General features: G+C 55.8%; 4 protein-coding genes across 4 annotated transcripts; 1 reads left to right on the top strand and 3 right to left on the bottom strand.

The window, feature by feature from the left end:
- Nucleotides 1-2,454: 2,454 nt before the first annotated feature.
- On the top strand, nucleotides 2,455-4,282 carry QBC33DRAFT_589621 (chitinase; the record flags this gene model as incomplete). The annotated part of the gene is made up of 4 exons (XM_060431587.1): nucleotides 2,455-2,591; nucleotides 2,653-2,751; nucleotides 2,809-2,858; nucleotides 2,917-4,282. 4 exons carry the CDS (start codon nucleotides 2,455-2,457, stop codon nucleotides 3,903-3,905), a joined length of 1,275 nt encoding a protein of 424 aa, XP_060282054.1. The 3' UTR covers nucleotides 3,906-4,282.
- A 378-nt stretch (nucleotides 4,283-4,660) lies between these two features.
- QBC33DRAFT_118190 (uncharacterized protein) lies at nucleotides 4,661-6,988 on the bottom strand. Its single transcript, XM_060421957.1, has 5 exons — nucleotides 6,359-6,988; nucleotides 6,147-6,271; nucleotides 5,963-6,088; nucleotides 5,820-5,903; nucleotides 4,661-5,733 (listed from the first exon to the last, which is right to left on the bottom strand). Exons 1-5 carry the CDS (start codon nucleotides 6,851-6,853, stop codon nucleotides 4,722-4,724), a joined length of 1,842 nt encoding a protein of 613 aa, XP_060282055.1. The 5' UTR covers nucleotides 6,854-6,988; the 3' UTR covers nucleotides 4,661-4,721.
- A 1,314-nt stretch (nucleotides 6,989-8,302) lies between these two features.
- QBC33DRAFT_118255 (amino acid transporter) lies at nucleotides 8,303-10,615 on the bottom strand. Its single transcript, XM_060421958.1, has 4 exons — nucleotides 10,108-10,615; nucleotides 9,515-10,029; nucleotides 9,294-9,455; nucleotides 8,303-9,232 (listed from the first exon to the last, which is right to left on the bottom strand). The coding sequence occupies exons 1-4, from the start codon at nucleotides 10,457-10,459 to the stop codon at nucleotides 8,624-8,626; spliced, it is 1,638 nt and encodes a 545-aa protein (XP_060282056.1). The 5' UTR covers nucleotides 10,460-10,615; the 3' UTR covers nucleotides 8,303-8,623.
- Nucleotides 10,616-10,738: 123 nt separating this feature from the next.
- On the bottom strand, nucleotides 10,739-12,864 carry QBC33DRAFT_474625 (FAD/NAD(P)-binding domain-containing protein). The gene is made up of 2 exons (XM_060425231.1): nucleotides 11,431-12,864; nucleotides 10,739-11,367 (listed from the first exon to the last, which is right to left on the bottom strand). The coding sequence occupies exons 1-2, from the start codon at nucleotides 12,445-12,447 to the stop codon at nucleotides 11,059-11,061; spliced, it is 1,326 nt and encodes a 441-aa protein (XP_060282057.1). The 5' UTR covers nucleotides 12,448-12,864; the 3' UTR covers nucleotides 10,739-11,058.
- Nucleotides 12,865-13,544: the final 680 nt, after the last annotated feature.

A 13,544-nucleotide genomic window follows, 5' to 3' on the forward strand; every position in this document is an offset into this window, starting at 1 on the left:
ATAGGCGGTGTTGTTACCAGGTATAATTGATAAACGAATGCGGCATTCTCTCTTTCCAATCAAATAAACGCCCGATTGGTCTAATGGTAATCGAGAGAGTAGTCGTAGTAATATCCCATGAAGCGGCCAAGATATACCTTGGTTCTAGGTGCGATTCCGAGGCTGGGCATTCTTTTTGCTTTTCTTTCGCCTTCTCCCCTGACAAAACTGTCCCCCTTTATATATATATATCAATTTCTTTCCCTGCTGCCGCGTTCCGCCGCTTTTCTAGTATGCAGCAGGTAACTCTCGCCTCGGCCAATGACCTTACCGCACTATACCAGGCCCTCCAGAACTATCTACAGCGAGGGTTCAAATTATCGAGTTGTCCTTCTACTAAGGCTAAGCATAGTTGGTGCCAGACGACAGGGCGATGTCGAACGGCGAACCCAGGCTGTACGAAGCACAAATTTCCTTTATAACTGTGTAAGCCTTGTCAAGACAACCAACATCCCTGTCTGGAATTCGTGTGTTCAGATTAAGTCGGTCTTGATTTGATCGTCTTTAGACTTCGTTACAGTTTAGCAGAAGAAAAATAAATCACCTCTCGCAACACCATCTAATTACAGAAAGCTATCCACGAGGCCCCGAGTTGAGGCTTTATCAACCATGTCTCCTGACGACACCGTTACTGATGCCAAAGGTTTTGCAGAGCACCTTATCACCTCCACGGTGTATCTCTGACTTATAAAAGGGACCAAAAGATTCAAGTTGCAAAGTCATGTGGCCATATAATCTCGAGATGTCCTTGTACAGAGACAGGGGCAGGTCACACTTCCTGGGGCCACTTATAAGGCACAATTAGATAATTACGCAGTATACCAGGAGAAAGAAAAGGCGTACTCGAGCAAGCCCGATAATTCAGTGATACGTAAGGTAGGTAATTACCAGATACCGGGTAACGTTGCAAAGGTGATTAGGACTTCTCGATGTAACAAATAGAAGGGAAGGAAGACGGAAGGAGTCGGCCAGTTCATCTCCCTGGTCTGCTGGCTTGCTGGCTTGGGTTGGGTTGGGTTGTATTCTGCAGTGGGGCACCCCCTGGCCAAGAATGTCAACTTGGGCATACTCGGCTCTATTTTGAAACTAATGGCTTCTCGATACGTGACTGGATTTTTGGGGAAGAACGCGTCCTCTTTTTTTCGACAAGGGGCCTGTGTAAGGCAAGACCATGTTTATATTCTCTCAGGTGAAACCGGGTTTGGATGATATTGGTTGAGGTGTAAGACCGCCGCCACGTGGGTGCTGCAGGTGCCGATTAAATGAACAGGTGTCCCGGCTGAACGGTCTTGATATTGACCATTATTTTCTTCATACAAACCTACGTATTGTACATACCTCGTCCAACCTGGCTACACCAGATTACTGCCGTGCTTTGCTTGCCTAACCCTCCATCCAGATCGAACGGGCCTTTCCACCCCCGCCTGGAAGCAGAGAATTCGGCGCTTCCCCTCCCCTCCCACGCGCAGCAAATCCCGGGGACCTTCCTGATTCGGCGACAGCCCTGCCATACCTGCCATTTCGTGCAGGCAAGACTGCCGGTGCCTGGCGTCCCGACCCTTCTGCTGTGGATCCATCCGATTTGATTGATTGATCTGATTTCATCCCCACATGCCAAACGATACCCCATAGGTACCTCTCACGCGACGTGACGAAGACCGTACAAGGGGGGGGGGGGGTGGTTCCTAGCAGCGATGTTCCAATTTTATTTCCCGGTCACTCCCCGGCCATTAAAAGCGGAAAGCGGCAATCGAGGAACCGCTCCTCCGCGTGGGTCCCATCTCGGCCCAGCGTGATATTGGGGGTTCCAAAAAAAAGTCACCAACCAGGACCAGGCTTGCCAGACACAACGACTGGCCAGCGTGCCCAGATGATCAGCCCCCAATTCCGGCTCGAGCCCCCAAGACAGATTAGCACGCATGCCAGCGTCGGGCCCCGTCCCCAAACGCGGTGAGGGAGTCCGCGACCTCGGGCGAACCGGCGATTCCAGCAACGTTGCGGAGACCACGAGCGGAAATGACCATCACCTCCCACTCACCACCTGCCGTCCTTGAGCTGCTCAATTTCCTCTTCAATCGAGAAGGGAGGACGGAACGCCCCTATCCCGGCACCAGCCAAGTCCACGGGATCTGCGTCTCGAGGCCATGAGTGGACACGGGCAACGTTGCGAGATGCGGCCGCGCTTGAGTAAGCGCGTGCCCAGTTATGGCGGACGATCATGAAATTGACGTTTGACAGGGGATAGGACTATGGAGGGTGCCTTTGGCACGCGCATAGCCATCCATGTCTCACTGGAACCAGGGCGATATTAGATGGCCTATATATATCTCCCTGGGATCGAACCCTCTGCCGATGAAGCTAATCACTATGGGCAACGGGGTTTAGCATTTCATTCTTCCACGATCTCTACCAATCATGGCCTTTTCTTTTCTGAGACTGTCGTTGGCCGTGCTGGCTCTGTCCTGGTCTGCACAAGCATCTCCGGTCCACCAGGTCGACCAGGTCGAGAATAAGTCTTCCGGATATCAAAACGCTGTCTACTTCACCAACTGGTATGCTCTGTCCGACACGGCGGATGAGGAAGTAATGTCTACCATGCTAATGGGATATAAGGGGCATCTACGGGCGGGATTACCAGCCGTCACAGCTTCCCGCCTCTCGGATAAGCTTCGTCCTCTATGCATTTGCCAACCTGCGTTCCACCGGGGAGGTGTAAGTCAAGAAACTCGCTAGGTTATGCAGGCCTAGAGGTATTGATTTGGTGGTTAGGTACTCCTCGGACACATACAGCGACCTCGAGAAGCACTACCCCAATGACTGTGAGCTGCCACCTAACTTTTGAACTGCTGAGTTTCGCACCACTGACCATTTCCATAGCCTGGAACGACATCGGCAACAACGCCTACGGCTGCGTCAAGCAGCTGTACCTGCTGAAGAAGGCCAACAGGCACCTCAAGGTCCTCCTCAGCATCGGCGGCTGGACCTACTCGACCAACTTCGCCGCGGCGGCGAGCACGCCCGCCAGCCGGGCTCTCTTCGCCCAGAGCGCCGTGGCCCTGATGGGCGACTGGGGGTTCGACGGCATCGACGTCGACTGGGAGTACCCGGCGGACGCCGTGCAGGCGCAGAACCTCGTCGACCTCCTGAAGGCCGTGCGGGCCGAGCTCGACTCGTACGCGGCCGCGCACGCCCGGGGCTACCACTTCCTCCTGACGATCGCGTCGCCGGCGGGGCCGGACAACTACGGCAAGATGCAGCTGGCGGCCATGTCCAAGGTGCTCGACTTCTTCAACCTGATGGCCTACGACTACGCCGGCTCGTGGGACTCGACTTCGGGCCACCAGGCGAACCTGTACCGCGACCCGGGCAACCCGGCGTCGACGCCCTTCTCCACCGACGCCGCCATCGACGCCTACCTGGCCGCGGGCGTACCGGCGGCCAAGATCGTGCTCGGCATGCCCATCTACGGGCGGTCGTTCGAGCAGACGGCCGGGCCGGGCAAGCCGTACACGGGCGGCGTCGGCAGCGGGTCGTGGGAGAACGGGGTGTGGGATTACAAGGCGCTGCCGCGGGCCGGGGCCAAGGAGGTGTACGACGGCGCGGCGGGCGCGACGTACAGCTACGACGGCGCGACGAGGGAGATGATCTCGTACGACACGGCCGACATGGTCCAGCGCAAGGTGGCGTACCTCCGCGGCAGAGGCCTCGCGGGAAGCATGTTCTGGGAGGCCTCGGCCGACCGCACCGACGACGCCAGCCTCATCCTCACCAGCTACAAGGCCCTCGGTGGCTCGCTGGCCGCGTCGGAAAACCTGCTCAGCTACCCGAATAGCGCGTATGCTAACATCGCTGCTGGGATGGTGTAGATGTCGTTCCGAGTCGAGTTGGGAGGGAAAATGTCCCACGGTATCCAGTCGTTACTGTTTTTCTAAACCTGCTTCTTCCTTCTCCCACCTTCGCTCAGCTTTGGGATGGAAGAACGCATGCGCTGGTTGCTTTGGATTCGAATCAAGCTGGGTCCAGGTCTTTCTTTGTCATTACCCCTGACCCATGTGATGTCTCTCTTTTATCATGCATATATTCTTTTTGCCTTGCACTGTACATATTTTCGGTGGCCTTGATACTACTGCTTACGACTTGACGCTCTCTATTCGTTGTCCCTCACTCAGAGGACGATCTTATTCGACATGTAAATAAATTCAGCACCTCTTCTTCCGTTCTTTTTAATGAGACTGATCTTTTATTAAGCCGGTTCGCACCAGCTGTTTGTATGTGACGTCGTGTGAGCCCGGGAGGTATTTAGGTAGATGATTCAGAGGAGGTAGAGCCTGCGAATGGCAAGACGTGTTTCGGGATGGCCCACGCAGTATTGGAAGCAGCAAGCAAGGTAAGGAACAGATGTGCCGGCTTCGTTGACATTCCACTGCTCACGCGGTCGTCAGGCCTGCCGGCCATTCGCATCGGGATGCGGCGACGGATGCGGGGCCGACCTGTATACTTCGGGGAACTCTCTTCCCGGAGTGACTTGAGATGGAACGTTGTATGCTCTGCTCCCGGCTGATGGAAAGAGTGGAACTGATGGAGATCGCTCTTGACTTTCGCACAAAAAAGCACACAATAGGAGCGGAACGTGGGAGGAAGATGATTACAATTTGACTATGATTGATGATTGATTATACTACTCATCCCGACCTAAAAGACAAGGTGCTTTTCACCGAGCTCAGATATCTCACCGCCCTCGAGAGCGTCTTGCTCGAGGTTTGCGACTCCAGGGTGAACTGGGAGTCGACCGAGTCCAGCGAGTAGCGCCTCTCCTTGACGAACTTGGGCCACGTGTTGGTCAGGACCAGGTACTTGATGCTCCTCTCGGCGTCGTCGAAAACGGACCCGTTGAACTCGTCGGGGATGTCGCCGCAGTACTGGACCTTGTCGCCGATCTCCTCTGCGATGCTGGGTGGCTTCTCGGAGGAGCCCTGGGACGACGACGACGCCAGAGACTTGGCGTCCGCGGCCGAGGACGACGGCGGGGGGGAGGAGAAGTCGAACCCGTCGAACGGCGTGACCGGGTTGACGGCGCCCTTGTCGCCGTACATGATGCGGGCTGGCTTCTCAAAGACGGCCTCGAGGCTCTTGAGGTCGTTCGAGGCGATGTTGATGGAGAACTCGGCGTCGCGCGGGCTGATGAAGTCGACGTAGATGCGCAGGGCGCCGTTGAACTGCTCGCGGCGCGTCTGGTCGTGCGTGCCAGCTGTCTTGGCCTCCTTCGCCGCCGCCGTCTCGGAAGAACCACCTCTGGTCGACGGGTGCAGCGACGACTTCCACTTTGCGACGCTCGTCAGGAAGGCAATGTTCTCTCCGGAGAAATCCCTCAGTGCCGAGAACTCCCGCAGCGGGCCGGGGTTCCGCTCGAGGACGGACTCGAGGGCGTCCATGGTGAAGATGCCGCCATACTGCGAACCCTGGGACGAGCCGGACCTCTCGACGCTGGACAGCGACTTCCAATCTGACCTCGCCTTCGAGATCTTTGTGGTTCCCGTGAATAAGGAATCTGCATGTTGGCCGACGCTCTTGTTCTTGGACTCCCAGGCGGCGATTGACTCCAGGGTTTCTTGTCGCAGGGACCGATGTCTCATGACCTGCCAGCACGGAATGAAGATGGTGAAGATCTCGAGCATCATAATCGAAAGGCAAATCCTGTAAAAAACGGTCGGTTAGTTCACTGCTTGCTGGCTTGCTGCTGCTTGGAGACTTGAACAGATGCTCAATATATAGGTACGTACCACTGAGGAGGAAGGAAATAGCTGTTTACGGGGGCCATTCCCGGCACGTAAATGGCAATGAGCCACATCGGAGTCGCGTGGAGTCTTTTCCCTGAGGTCAGTGTACTGAAGTGAGGAGTTGAGGGCGATGGGTAGTAACCAACCCAGCAAGACAACATCCAATAGTCTGAGCTCGCCATCCCAGGGTGTCGTGGATTCCGCGGGATTGCCAGAGAATAATGGGGGCAATGATCCACGCCCAGAAGCACTGCCAGAAGATTGATGGCCACCTATCGGTTATTGTTTAGATAAGAATATCAGTGTGGTCGGGACACAAGGGGTGCGTACCATTCCCAGCCCCTACCCTGCTGTACTTTCTGTTCCATGGGAGTGCCGTGGACTTCGGTGCCCGGGATGCCCCAGCCGGAGTGGAATTTGCGGGAGATGAGGTACATGAAGATGGTCAGGAAAAGCTAAGACGGCGATGTTAGTCTCATGAATCATGTCACAGGGCTGAGGGAGAGAGGAGGGGTGGAGGGAGAGAGAGTCGCAACACGCACCTGGAATCCCAGCCCGGCGAAGACGCAGATAGTCATCTTTGTCGGATAGTCAAGCCGTCTGAAACGGTCCAATACTGACTTGCGCGTGGCAGCATCTTTCTTGGGCCGGGCAGCAGCGACGCCCCCGGTTCCCAGAAACCTTTTCTGTGCCTTCGCAACATAGAGAAACTGGCAGTTCGAAGCCTGGAACAGACCGATTCCAAAAGGAAGGTATGTGCTCATACACCAGAACTCGACCTCCTCGGGCATCAAGGGGCCAATTGTGTAGAGGAACTGGATGATGAACCAGTACAGGTGCAGCAGGGTGACGGCCACCATCGACAAATGCAGGCCACGGATCCTCAAGAGCGGCGTGTGGCGATTGCCGTAGAGGAATGCCATTCCACCGATGATGAGGCAGGTCCAGACGCACCCAAAGGTCATCCAGAAGATGCCGACTCCATTGAGCCTCAGTTCCGCCTTGGTATCGGCGGTGATGCCAAATTCCGAGCCCATGGTTACGAGCTAGCTAGTAATGACTGACAGGCTGCTGACGGAGGTTGTTGCTGGGAGGCGTGATCATCGACCGGAGAAGGAAACGAGGCTGGAAGGGAATGTAAATTGTGGGAGGAGAGCTGTTCCTTCGAAGGAACGAAGTCTGGACCTGACGGGACGCGGCAAGTGCCAGAAAGAGGGAGAGCGGCGGTCATTATGTAGAGGCTACGAGTGCAGGCTCACTCTCTCACTCTCAGCAAAATTTGCGGGCGGAAAGCTGGGCTGTCAGTGTCAGAGCGCCACAAGTCGATCGCACATGCAGTAGCGCAAATATTCCTGTGTCGATCTCATCTTTTGTGAGTGATACTTTTGGTAGCTTTTGGGACCGTCCCGCCGATCGGGAGCTCTCCCTGGCAGACCGGCAGCTTGGCAGCCTGGGGGTACTGCTGCGCGACGTTGCATTCTACCCCGGGTGGGGTCTACACTACTACTGAGTGGCTTTAATTTGGGTCCAGCTTATTGTTCTCGAGCCGCAGCAAGAGGTGGATGAAGAGTCCGGGAGCGGGTTCGAGAGTTTAAAGTTTAAAATTACACAACGACTCAGGACCCGGAATGTGGCGAGGTGACTCCAGGAGGGCCCGAGGAATGATGTATCTTTGTTTTCTTATCATTAGAGGTGCATCATCCGGGTTGGGGGGGGGGGGGGGGAGGGCAGAGGAAAACGCCGTGCGATGATGTGTCGATCGGCACTTTGTTCGTGCAAGCTTACTCCTGCGTACTAAGTTATGCGCGGCTCACATACCATGGGCGAGGTGATAATGCAATGTGACGGCGAGATCTGAGGGGGGAACGACGTACCGGAGCCCAGGACGCCGCGCCACACCGGCCATGTTCGGGCAGACTCGCACTACGCTGCCTAGGCTGAGAGCCAAAAAAGCAAATCCACAAAAACATGGATTTTTTCTTCCCTCCTTGACTTCCTCAGCTCGATCCTTGATTTCTTGGGTCCCATGATCGACCGTGCTTGATCTCCTGTCGATCTGGCCTTATGTTATTATCATTTCGCAGATCGGTCCAGTGTGACCTGTCGCATCGGGTTTGCTCATGTACACTAAATGCAGGCAGTGTGCCCACCATGACTGAGTACATATTCCTTTTACCTCAAAGCCACTCATGCCAGCATCCCGGCTCCAGCTCTCCAGTTACATAGGGTCCACTGGCGATCGGGGAAATGATGGCGCCCCCAACCCCCACGGTTCGGGCGCCCCGCTGGGATTGCGATCTTCGCCTTAGTGCCAGCCAATCTTAATTATGTGATTGGGGGAGAGGACACCGTCATTGACCCAACCGGGTTCCCGTCTCCAACGATCTGGAGGGGAAAAGCCATGCGCAATGGATGCTTTGAATCGCCTTCCAAATGGGCCTGCACCATGTAGGTATGTACTGTACATTACATACGTCGGACAGCTTGTAATTAGAGCAGCAGAACGACCTGATTTGCATGCCCCTCTGTCTTTTTTTTCTTCGTTTTCACTGTAACCCAAATGAAGGCGCTAGTGCCTCGGGCATCTTCCCGCGCGTCTCCCTTGCGGCAATTGTCGACGCGATCTGTCACCCTAGCGCCTCTCACAAGTGCCAAGAGGCCTTATTTACCGTGCCGCAGTCGCCAAGATTAACGGGCACCGACCTGCAGCGGGGTTGCGATTCAACCACCAAATGCCATCCCTGCCAGACAGGGCCCGCGCGCACACCAGCTTTGGGAACAGGTCTCGGGAGGCGTGAGGATCTCAATCAGTCAGGGTGAGGTCGACGGGCCGCCCTCACCGTCGCCCATTGCTTCCTGGCCCAATAGAAGAGCAAACCAAGCGCCCAGACAAGGACCAGGACGATCGCCTGGACGGGCGCGAATATTGCCCCTCTCGCCACGACGAACCCGCTCACGACAGCAAAGACCGCCGGCACCAGCAACACGGGTTTATACGGACGTTTCAGACCCGGCTCACGATATCGCAGGATGATGGCGCCGAGGACGGTCAGGAAGAAGAAAGAGTACTCTCCGAGGCCGTTGAACGTGAGGAGGGCGCGGAAATTCCCAAAGAGGATGTAGAGCGCCGAGAGGATGGTTGAGAGAATGATGGCGTTGATTGGCGCGTCCGACCTGGAGGTTTTCGGTGAACGTGTCCAATCGCTGGGGTCTTCAGGGGCGTCCTGATAAATCACTCTGGTCCCGACATGTCCAAGCAGGCCAAATACACCGGGGAGCCACGCCTTGTGCGACGCAGCTACTGCCATGCGACCGGCAACGAAGGAATTGCCGAGCAAGGAACCGGCGACGACCAGGCAGATCAGAACCGCAGAGAGGATGCCAAATGCCGAGCCCAAGAGGCGAGTAATCGCCGTCTAGACATGATGATTTCAGCTGGGAGTCAGAAATGCTTTGTGGGTGTAGAAATGCGCTTACCACTGCCACGCTGTCAGTTGTAGAAACCACGTCCCATGGCAGGAGGATGTAGTAGGCTGCGTTCGAAGTAATGAAACAGACAATGATGACGGGAAGGGCGGAATTGATCGCGAGGGGCAACTGGCGTTCGGGTGCTGAGAGTTCGTCCGAGATGTAGATGGCCTGGAAAGCATCAGCTATTTATTGATGGATCATCCCATCCTGGTTTCTTCAGGTCCTACCTTGTCCCACCCGGAATATGCCCACAACGCTCCATATAACGCTGCAGAATAGTGCCCAAAGATCTCCCACTGCCCCAGATCGTTCCAATCGATTTCACCCCCGCCAGGCGTCACACTCTTCCTGTACCCGAACCAGGGCCTGGTGAACCAATCCCTCCCGCCGACGTCGTCCCTGCTCGGACTCAAGACCTGGACAATCACGACAACGATGCCGGCAAGCACGATGGCCGAGATGGTAACAAACTTGGTGAGGACGAAAAAATTGTTGAGCCGAGTGCTTGCCTTTGTGCTGATCGAGTTCGCCACACTGATGACGACGAGGATGAACACGGAGAGTAGCTTGTGCTCTATCCTCCCGGCCTGGTCCGTCACGCCTGCGGCAGAGAATATGCTTTCCACGAAGACGATGCTCAGGATCGCGAGCGTCGCGGGCATGACGGCAACGACCCACGTCCAGGCCGCCAAGAAGCCAAAGACGTCGCCGAAGATGTACTGAAGGTACGGCTGCACGCCCCCTGAACCATGGCGTCAATTAAAACCCTTTACCTCGCACCATTTTTTTGGCAGGAAGGGCGCTCTATCTTGAGACGAACCTTGTCCGGGGATCGCGGTCCCCAACTCGGCCAGCGTGCTAGCTCCCGTCCAGGCCAGGACGCCGCCGACCAGCCATGTGACGAGGGCCATGCCCGGCGACGGCACGTTTGCGTCGATGGACCCGGGCGACGTGAAGACGCCGCTGCCAATGACGATGCTTATGACGATGCCGAACGCCTCCAACGCCCCGAGGTTCCGGGTGAATGTGCCACCCCGCTCGAGCCTGTCCGGGGTCGGCGGGGTCGCGCTCCTCCCGCCTGCTGCTACTGCTCCTCCGTACGCTTCCTGCTGCGGGGAGCCTGCCAGGAGGGGCCTATGGGGCCCATCCTCGGAGTCGTGGCTCGAGGTCATCGTTTTCACTAGCGGTTATTTTGGTATCATCCAAAACGATGGTTTTTAGCTGGCTCGCTGGTGTGTATTCCGTCGAGGTATTATGTTGGGGCAATCGCATACGCAGTAGGTCCCGTCCCTGTGCTGATCACGCAATTTATCTCGGCCCGCTCTGCATGACGAAATCTGGACCAGAACTGGCGAATGGATCAATGGCTCCTAATCTATCTCCCCTATTTGTGAGGACTAGCAGACTTTCCCATATTGGTCACTGTCAATATTTCGTCGCCATAATTGTTCCACGAAACAAGTTTGACTGCTTTCAAGAACCTAAGCCCCAAAGCCCCAAATATTCTCAAGTCCTCAACGCACCTGAGCCCCAAAGAGGCAAAGAGTCTGAATTCCATTTGCTTTTTATTTACATGGTTATATGACCAGTTACTCCCCTCCTGCCATGCCCTCCTGTTAGAATACACTGGAGTATGCTCCACCACAATAAGGTACTGTACAATACAATACCATAAAGCAAGGGGTTGCCACCAATAATAAATGTAGAAATGTCGCCACGAAATCTAGAGAGGAGAATTGATTACTGATATTTGCATGCCTCTGGCGAGACATCAGGGCGGCAACTGGAGATTCTCCACGTCGTTGGCAAAGTAATCGGACTGGTTGAAATCCATAAAGGCCAGAACCGCCGTGATCATCCAGTCGTTGAAAACAGCATGCAGCCAACCAGAATCGTCTTTAGCTGCGTTGTCCCATCTCCAAACCGACTCTTTGTACAGCTTGTCGATTGGTGCTCGTCGCAATTTTTCATAGTCGTCGAAGAGCTGAGGTATGCTCCGCTCTGTGTGTCGCTGGAGAATCCGGGCGATAAGGACACCGTCCTCAATGGCAACACCCGTGCTCTCCCCTTGAGGTGGCATCTAGACACCGACAGTTAGCATAGAGATATCAGGTTTTGGAGAAGAAGACGCTGCGGGACTTACAGCGTGGGCAGCGTCGCCGAGCAGGATCACCCTCCCCCTGGACCATCGACCCTGAGGAGGAAGTTGATACACGGGGAACAGGTTCCACTCCTCCACACTCTCCACCAGCTCAGTCACTCCAGATATTTTGCCGTCGCGGAACCGCCTCGCAATATCCTCTCTCACTTTCGCCTTGTCGTCGCCCATGGCCTTCCACCCGTCCCTCGCATCCTCGTCCTCTCCCACATCCTTCATGCCCATCACCGCAGCCACGAACAAACCCTTCCTCTCTGGTTCGAAGAAAGTCGCGAGAAGCGAGCCATACCGGCCGGAGATGAGCGTACTATCTACCACGCAAGGCTGCCCATCCGACCTCGTAATCCCCGCCTTCCCCGGCTCCTCTACCTTCGCATACCCATACGCATTGACCCTACCAGAGTACACCTTTTCCCTCTCGGGCTCAACATATCTCGTCCGCGCCACGCTATGCAACCCATCACACCCAAGCAGCACATCCCCCCTGATCTCCTCGCCGCCCTCAAGCTCCAGCACCACGGCCCCCTCCCCACCAGCCTCGCCCTCCTCCCGGATCCCCACAACCGACACGCCGTACCGCAGCTCGACTCCTCCTCCGCGGCCATCGGCGGCCTGCGCGTCCCCCTCCTCCACCGCGCCTCGCAGGCTCTCAGCCAGGTCGTGGCGACGCACGCGCAGCATGTCGACGCCGCGCCAGAGCGTGCCGCGCCGGCTGCCCGTGCGCAGCGCCACCATGTCGATCCCCGCCCCGACGGCGCAGCCGCGCGGCCGGAGGAGCGCTCCCGCCCCGCCGAGCCGGTCGAGGTACCGCAGCGCCAGGGGCGTCAGGTTGACGGCGCCGCCGAGCGTGGTTCCTGCGCCGCGCGGCCGGAGCTCCAGGACCGTGACGCGGAGGCGGGGGGCGGCGGCCGGGGATGGGGGTGGGGGCAGTTGCGAGATGGCGAGGGCGGCGGAGAGGCCGGCTGGGCCGGCGCCGAGGATGAGGATGTGGGAGAGGGGCATTTGGTTGTTTTGTGCTGTTTTTTTGGGTGTGTTTTGGGTGGTTTTTGCGGATGAGATCCGGAAATTGGGCCCCTTGAATGACTGTGCTGGGACGGTTTCCCTCTGTTATAGGGTGATTCACACAAAGGTTGGACAGCTTGTAAAGGTACGGATTGCAAAGGGAAGGATGAAAGGGAAATGGTGAGTGGCATTGAAGAAAAAATGGGTACGTACTTGCTATCTATACTTTCCACCGTCAGATCGGCGTATTGTTCGGCCACCAAGACACGACGATATCTCGGATTCGATCCGAGATCAAGTGGGGCCGAAGTCAGCCGCTCCCATCGACTCAGCCAACGGCCCCGCATGGTCGGACACCTGCCTCGTAATTCACAGACATGGAAGCTCCGGTGAAGGCCAATATGAATCAGACATCCGCATCTCTTAGAAACTTCTAATCATGCAGTCGCAGGATTGAAGAGCATTAACCCAGCCCAGTCTTCGGCAACGGAATCGCCGAGTGGCTGTTCCCCACGTCTCCTATCAGGGGTTCCGTGTGACCCACCTACCTTGGACTGGGTGTCGTGGCTGGATGTCTTATGTTTGCTATCAGGACTACAGATGAGGCAATCTCAGTAATGAAGCGATCAAATATGAGCATCTATCCTTGGAGAAGCCTGCTAACCGCAGGGAGAGCAATGATTTGGGCCACCTGACCTTGGTGAGTAACATGTGGACCAACTTGATATGTTAGAATTGCTTTGAGTCTTACAATGATTCTCATTGCTGGATTGCTGTCACGCATCTGGTCCACCAGCTTGCCCAATGCCGTGATAATCTCTAGTCTTGTGGTTCCTAAGAAAGATGTCGTTTGTGTCGAGATGCATAGTGACAATGTCCGCCAGATTCAACTTGAGCCAGTCCACGAGCTGGTTCTGAGCGACGATGTTGATAGCCTAGTAGCCCGGGTGTCCTTCGTGGTCTAATGTGGGGAGGAGAATGGTGCTAATGATGCCAAGCAGTATCTCTAACTATTTTGGTTTGAATTACAGACAGGACGGCTGAGTCAAACATACACAAGTTTTTACACTACCCTTACTCTAGTATTAATCGAGCCT

Source organism: Phialemonium atrogriseum (assembly GCF_030411735.1).
Source record: "Phialemonium atrogriseum strain 8032-3 unplaced genomic scaffold QBC33scaffold_17, whole genome shotgun sequence".
In the NCBI taxonomy this organism is placed as follows: Eukaryota; Fungi; Ascomycota; class Sordariomycetes; order Cephalothecales; family Cephalothecaceae; genus Phialemonium; species Phialemonium atrogriseum.

What these genes read in the sequence shown, in the direction of transcription:
- QBC33DRAFT_474625 (XM_060425231.1), bottom strand. Translation starts at nt 12,447, where the DNA reads ATGCCCCTCTCCCACATCCTCATCCTCGGCGCCGGCCCAGCCGGCCTC. An exon ending in TCGGCGACGCTGCCCACGCT is followed by an intron (nt 11,368 to 11,430) that starts GTAAGTCCCGCA and finishes GTCGGTGTCTAG; the next exon opens with ATGCCACCTCAAGGGGAGAG.
- QBC33DRAFT_118190 (XM_060421957.1), bottom strand. Translation starts at nt 6,853, where the DNA reads ATGGGCTCGGAATTTGGCATCACCGCCGATACCAAGGCGGAACTGAGG. An exon ending in TCGCCGGGCTGGGATTCCAG is followed by an intron (nt 6,272 to 6,358) that starts GTGCGTGTTGCG and finishes TCGCCGTCTTAG; the next exon opens with CTTTTCCTGACCATCTTCAT. An exon ending in TATTTCCTTCCTCCTCAGTG is followed by an intron (nt 5,734 to 5,819) that starts GTACGTACCTAT and finishes CGTTTTTTACAG; the next exon opens with GATTTGCCTTTCGATTATGA.
- QBC33DRAFT_118255 (XM_060421958.1), bottom strand. Translation starts at nt 10,459, where the DNA reads ATGACCTCGAGCCACGACTCCGAGGATGGGCCCCATAGGCCCCTCCTG. An exon ending in GACCGCGATCCCCGGACAAG is followed by an intron (nt 10,030 to 10,107) that starts GTTCGTCTCAAG and finishes GCCATGGTTCAG; the next exon opens with GGGGCGTGCAGCCGTACCTT. An exon ending in CATATTCCGGGTGGGACAAG is followed by an intron (nt 9,456 to 9,514) that starts GTAGGACCTGAA and finishes GATGCTTTCCAG; the next exon opens with GCCATCTACATCTCGGACGA.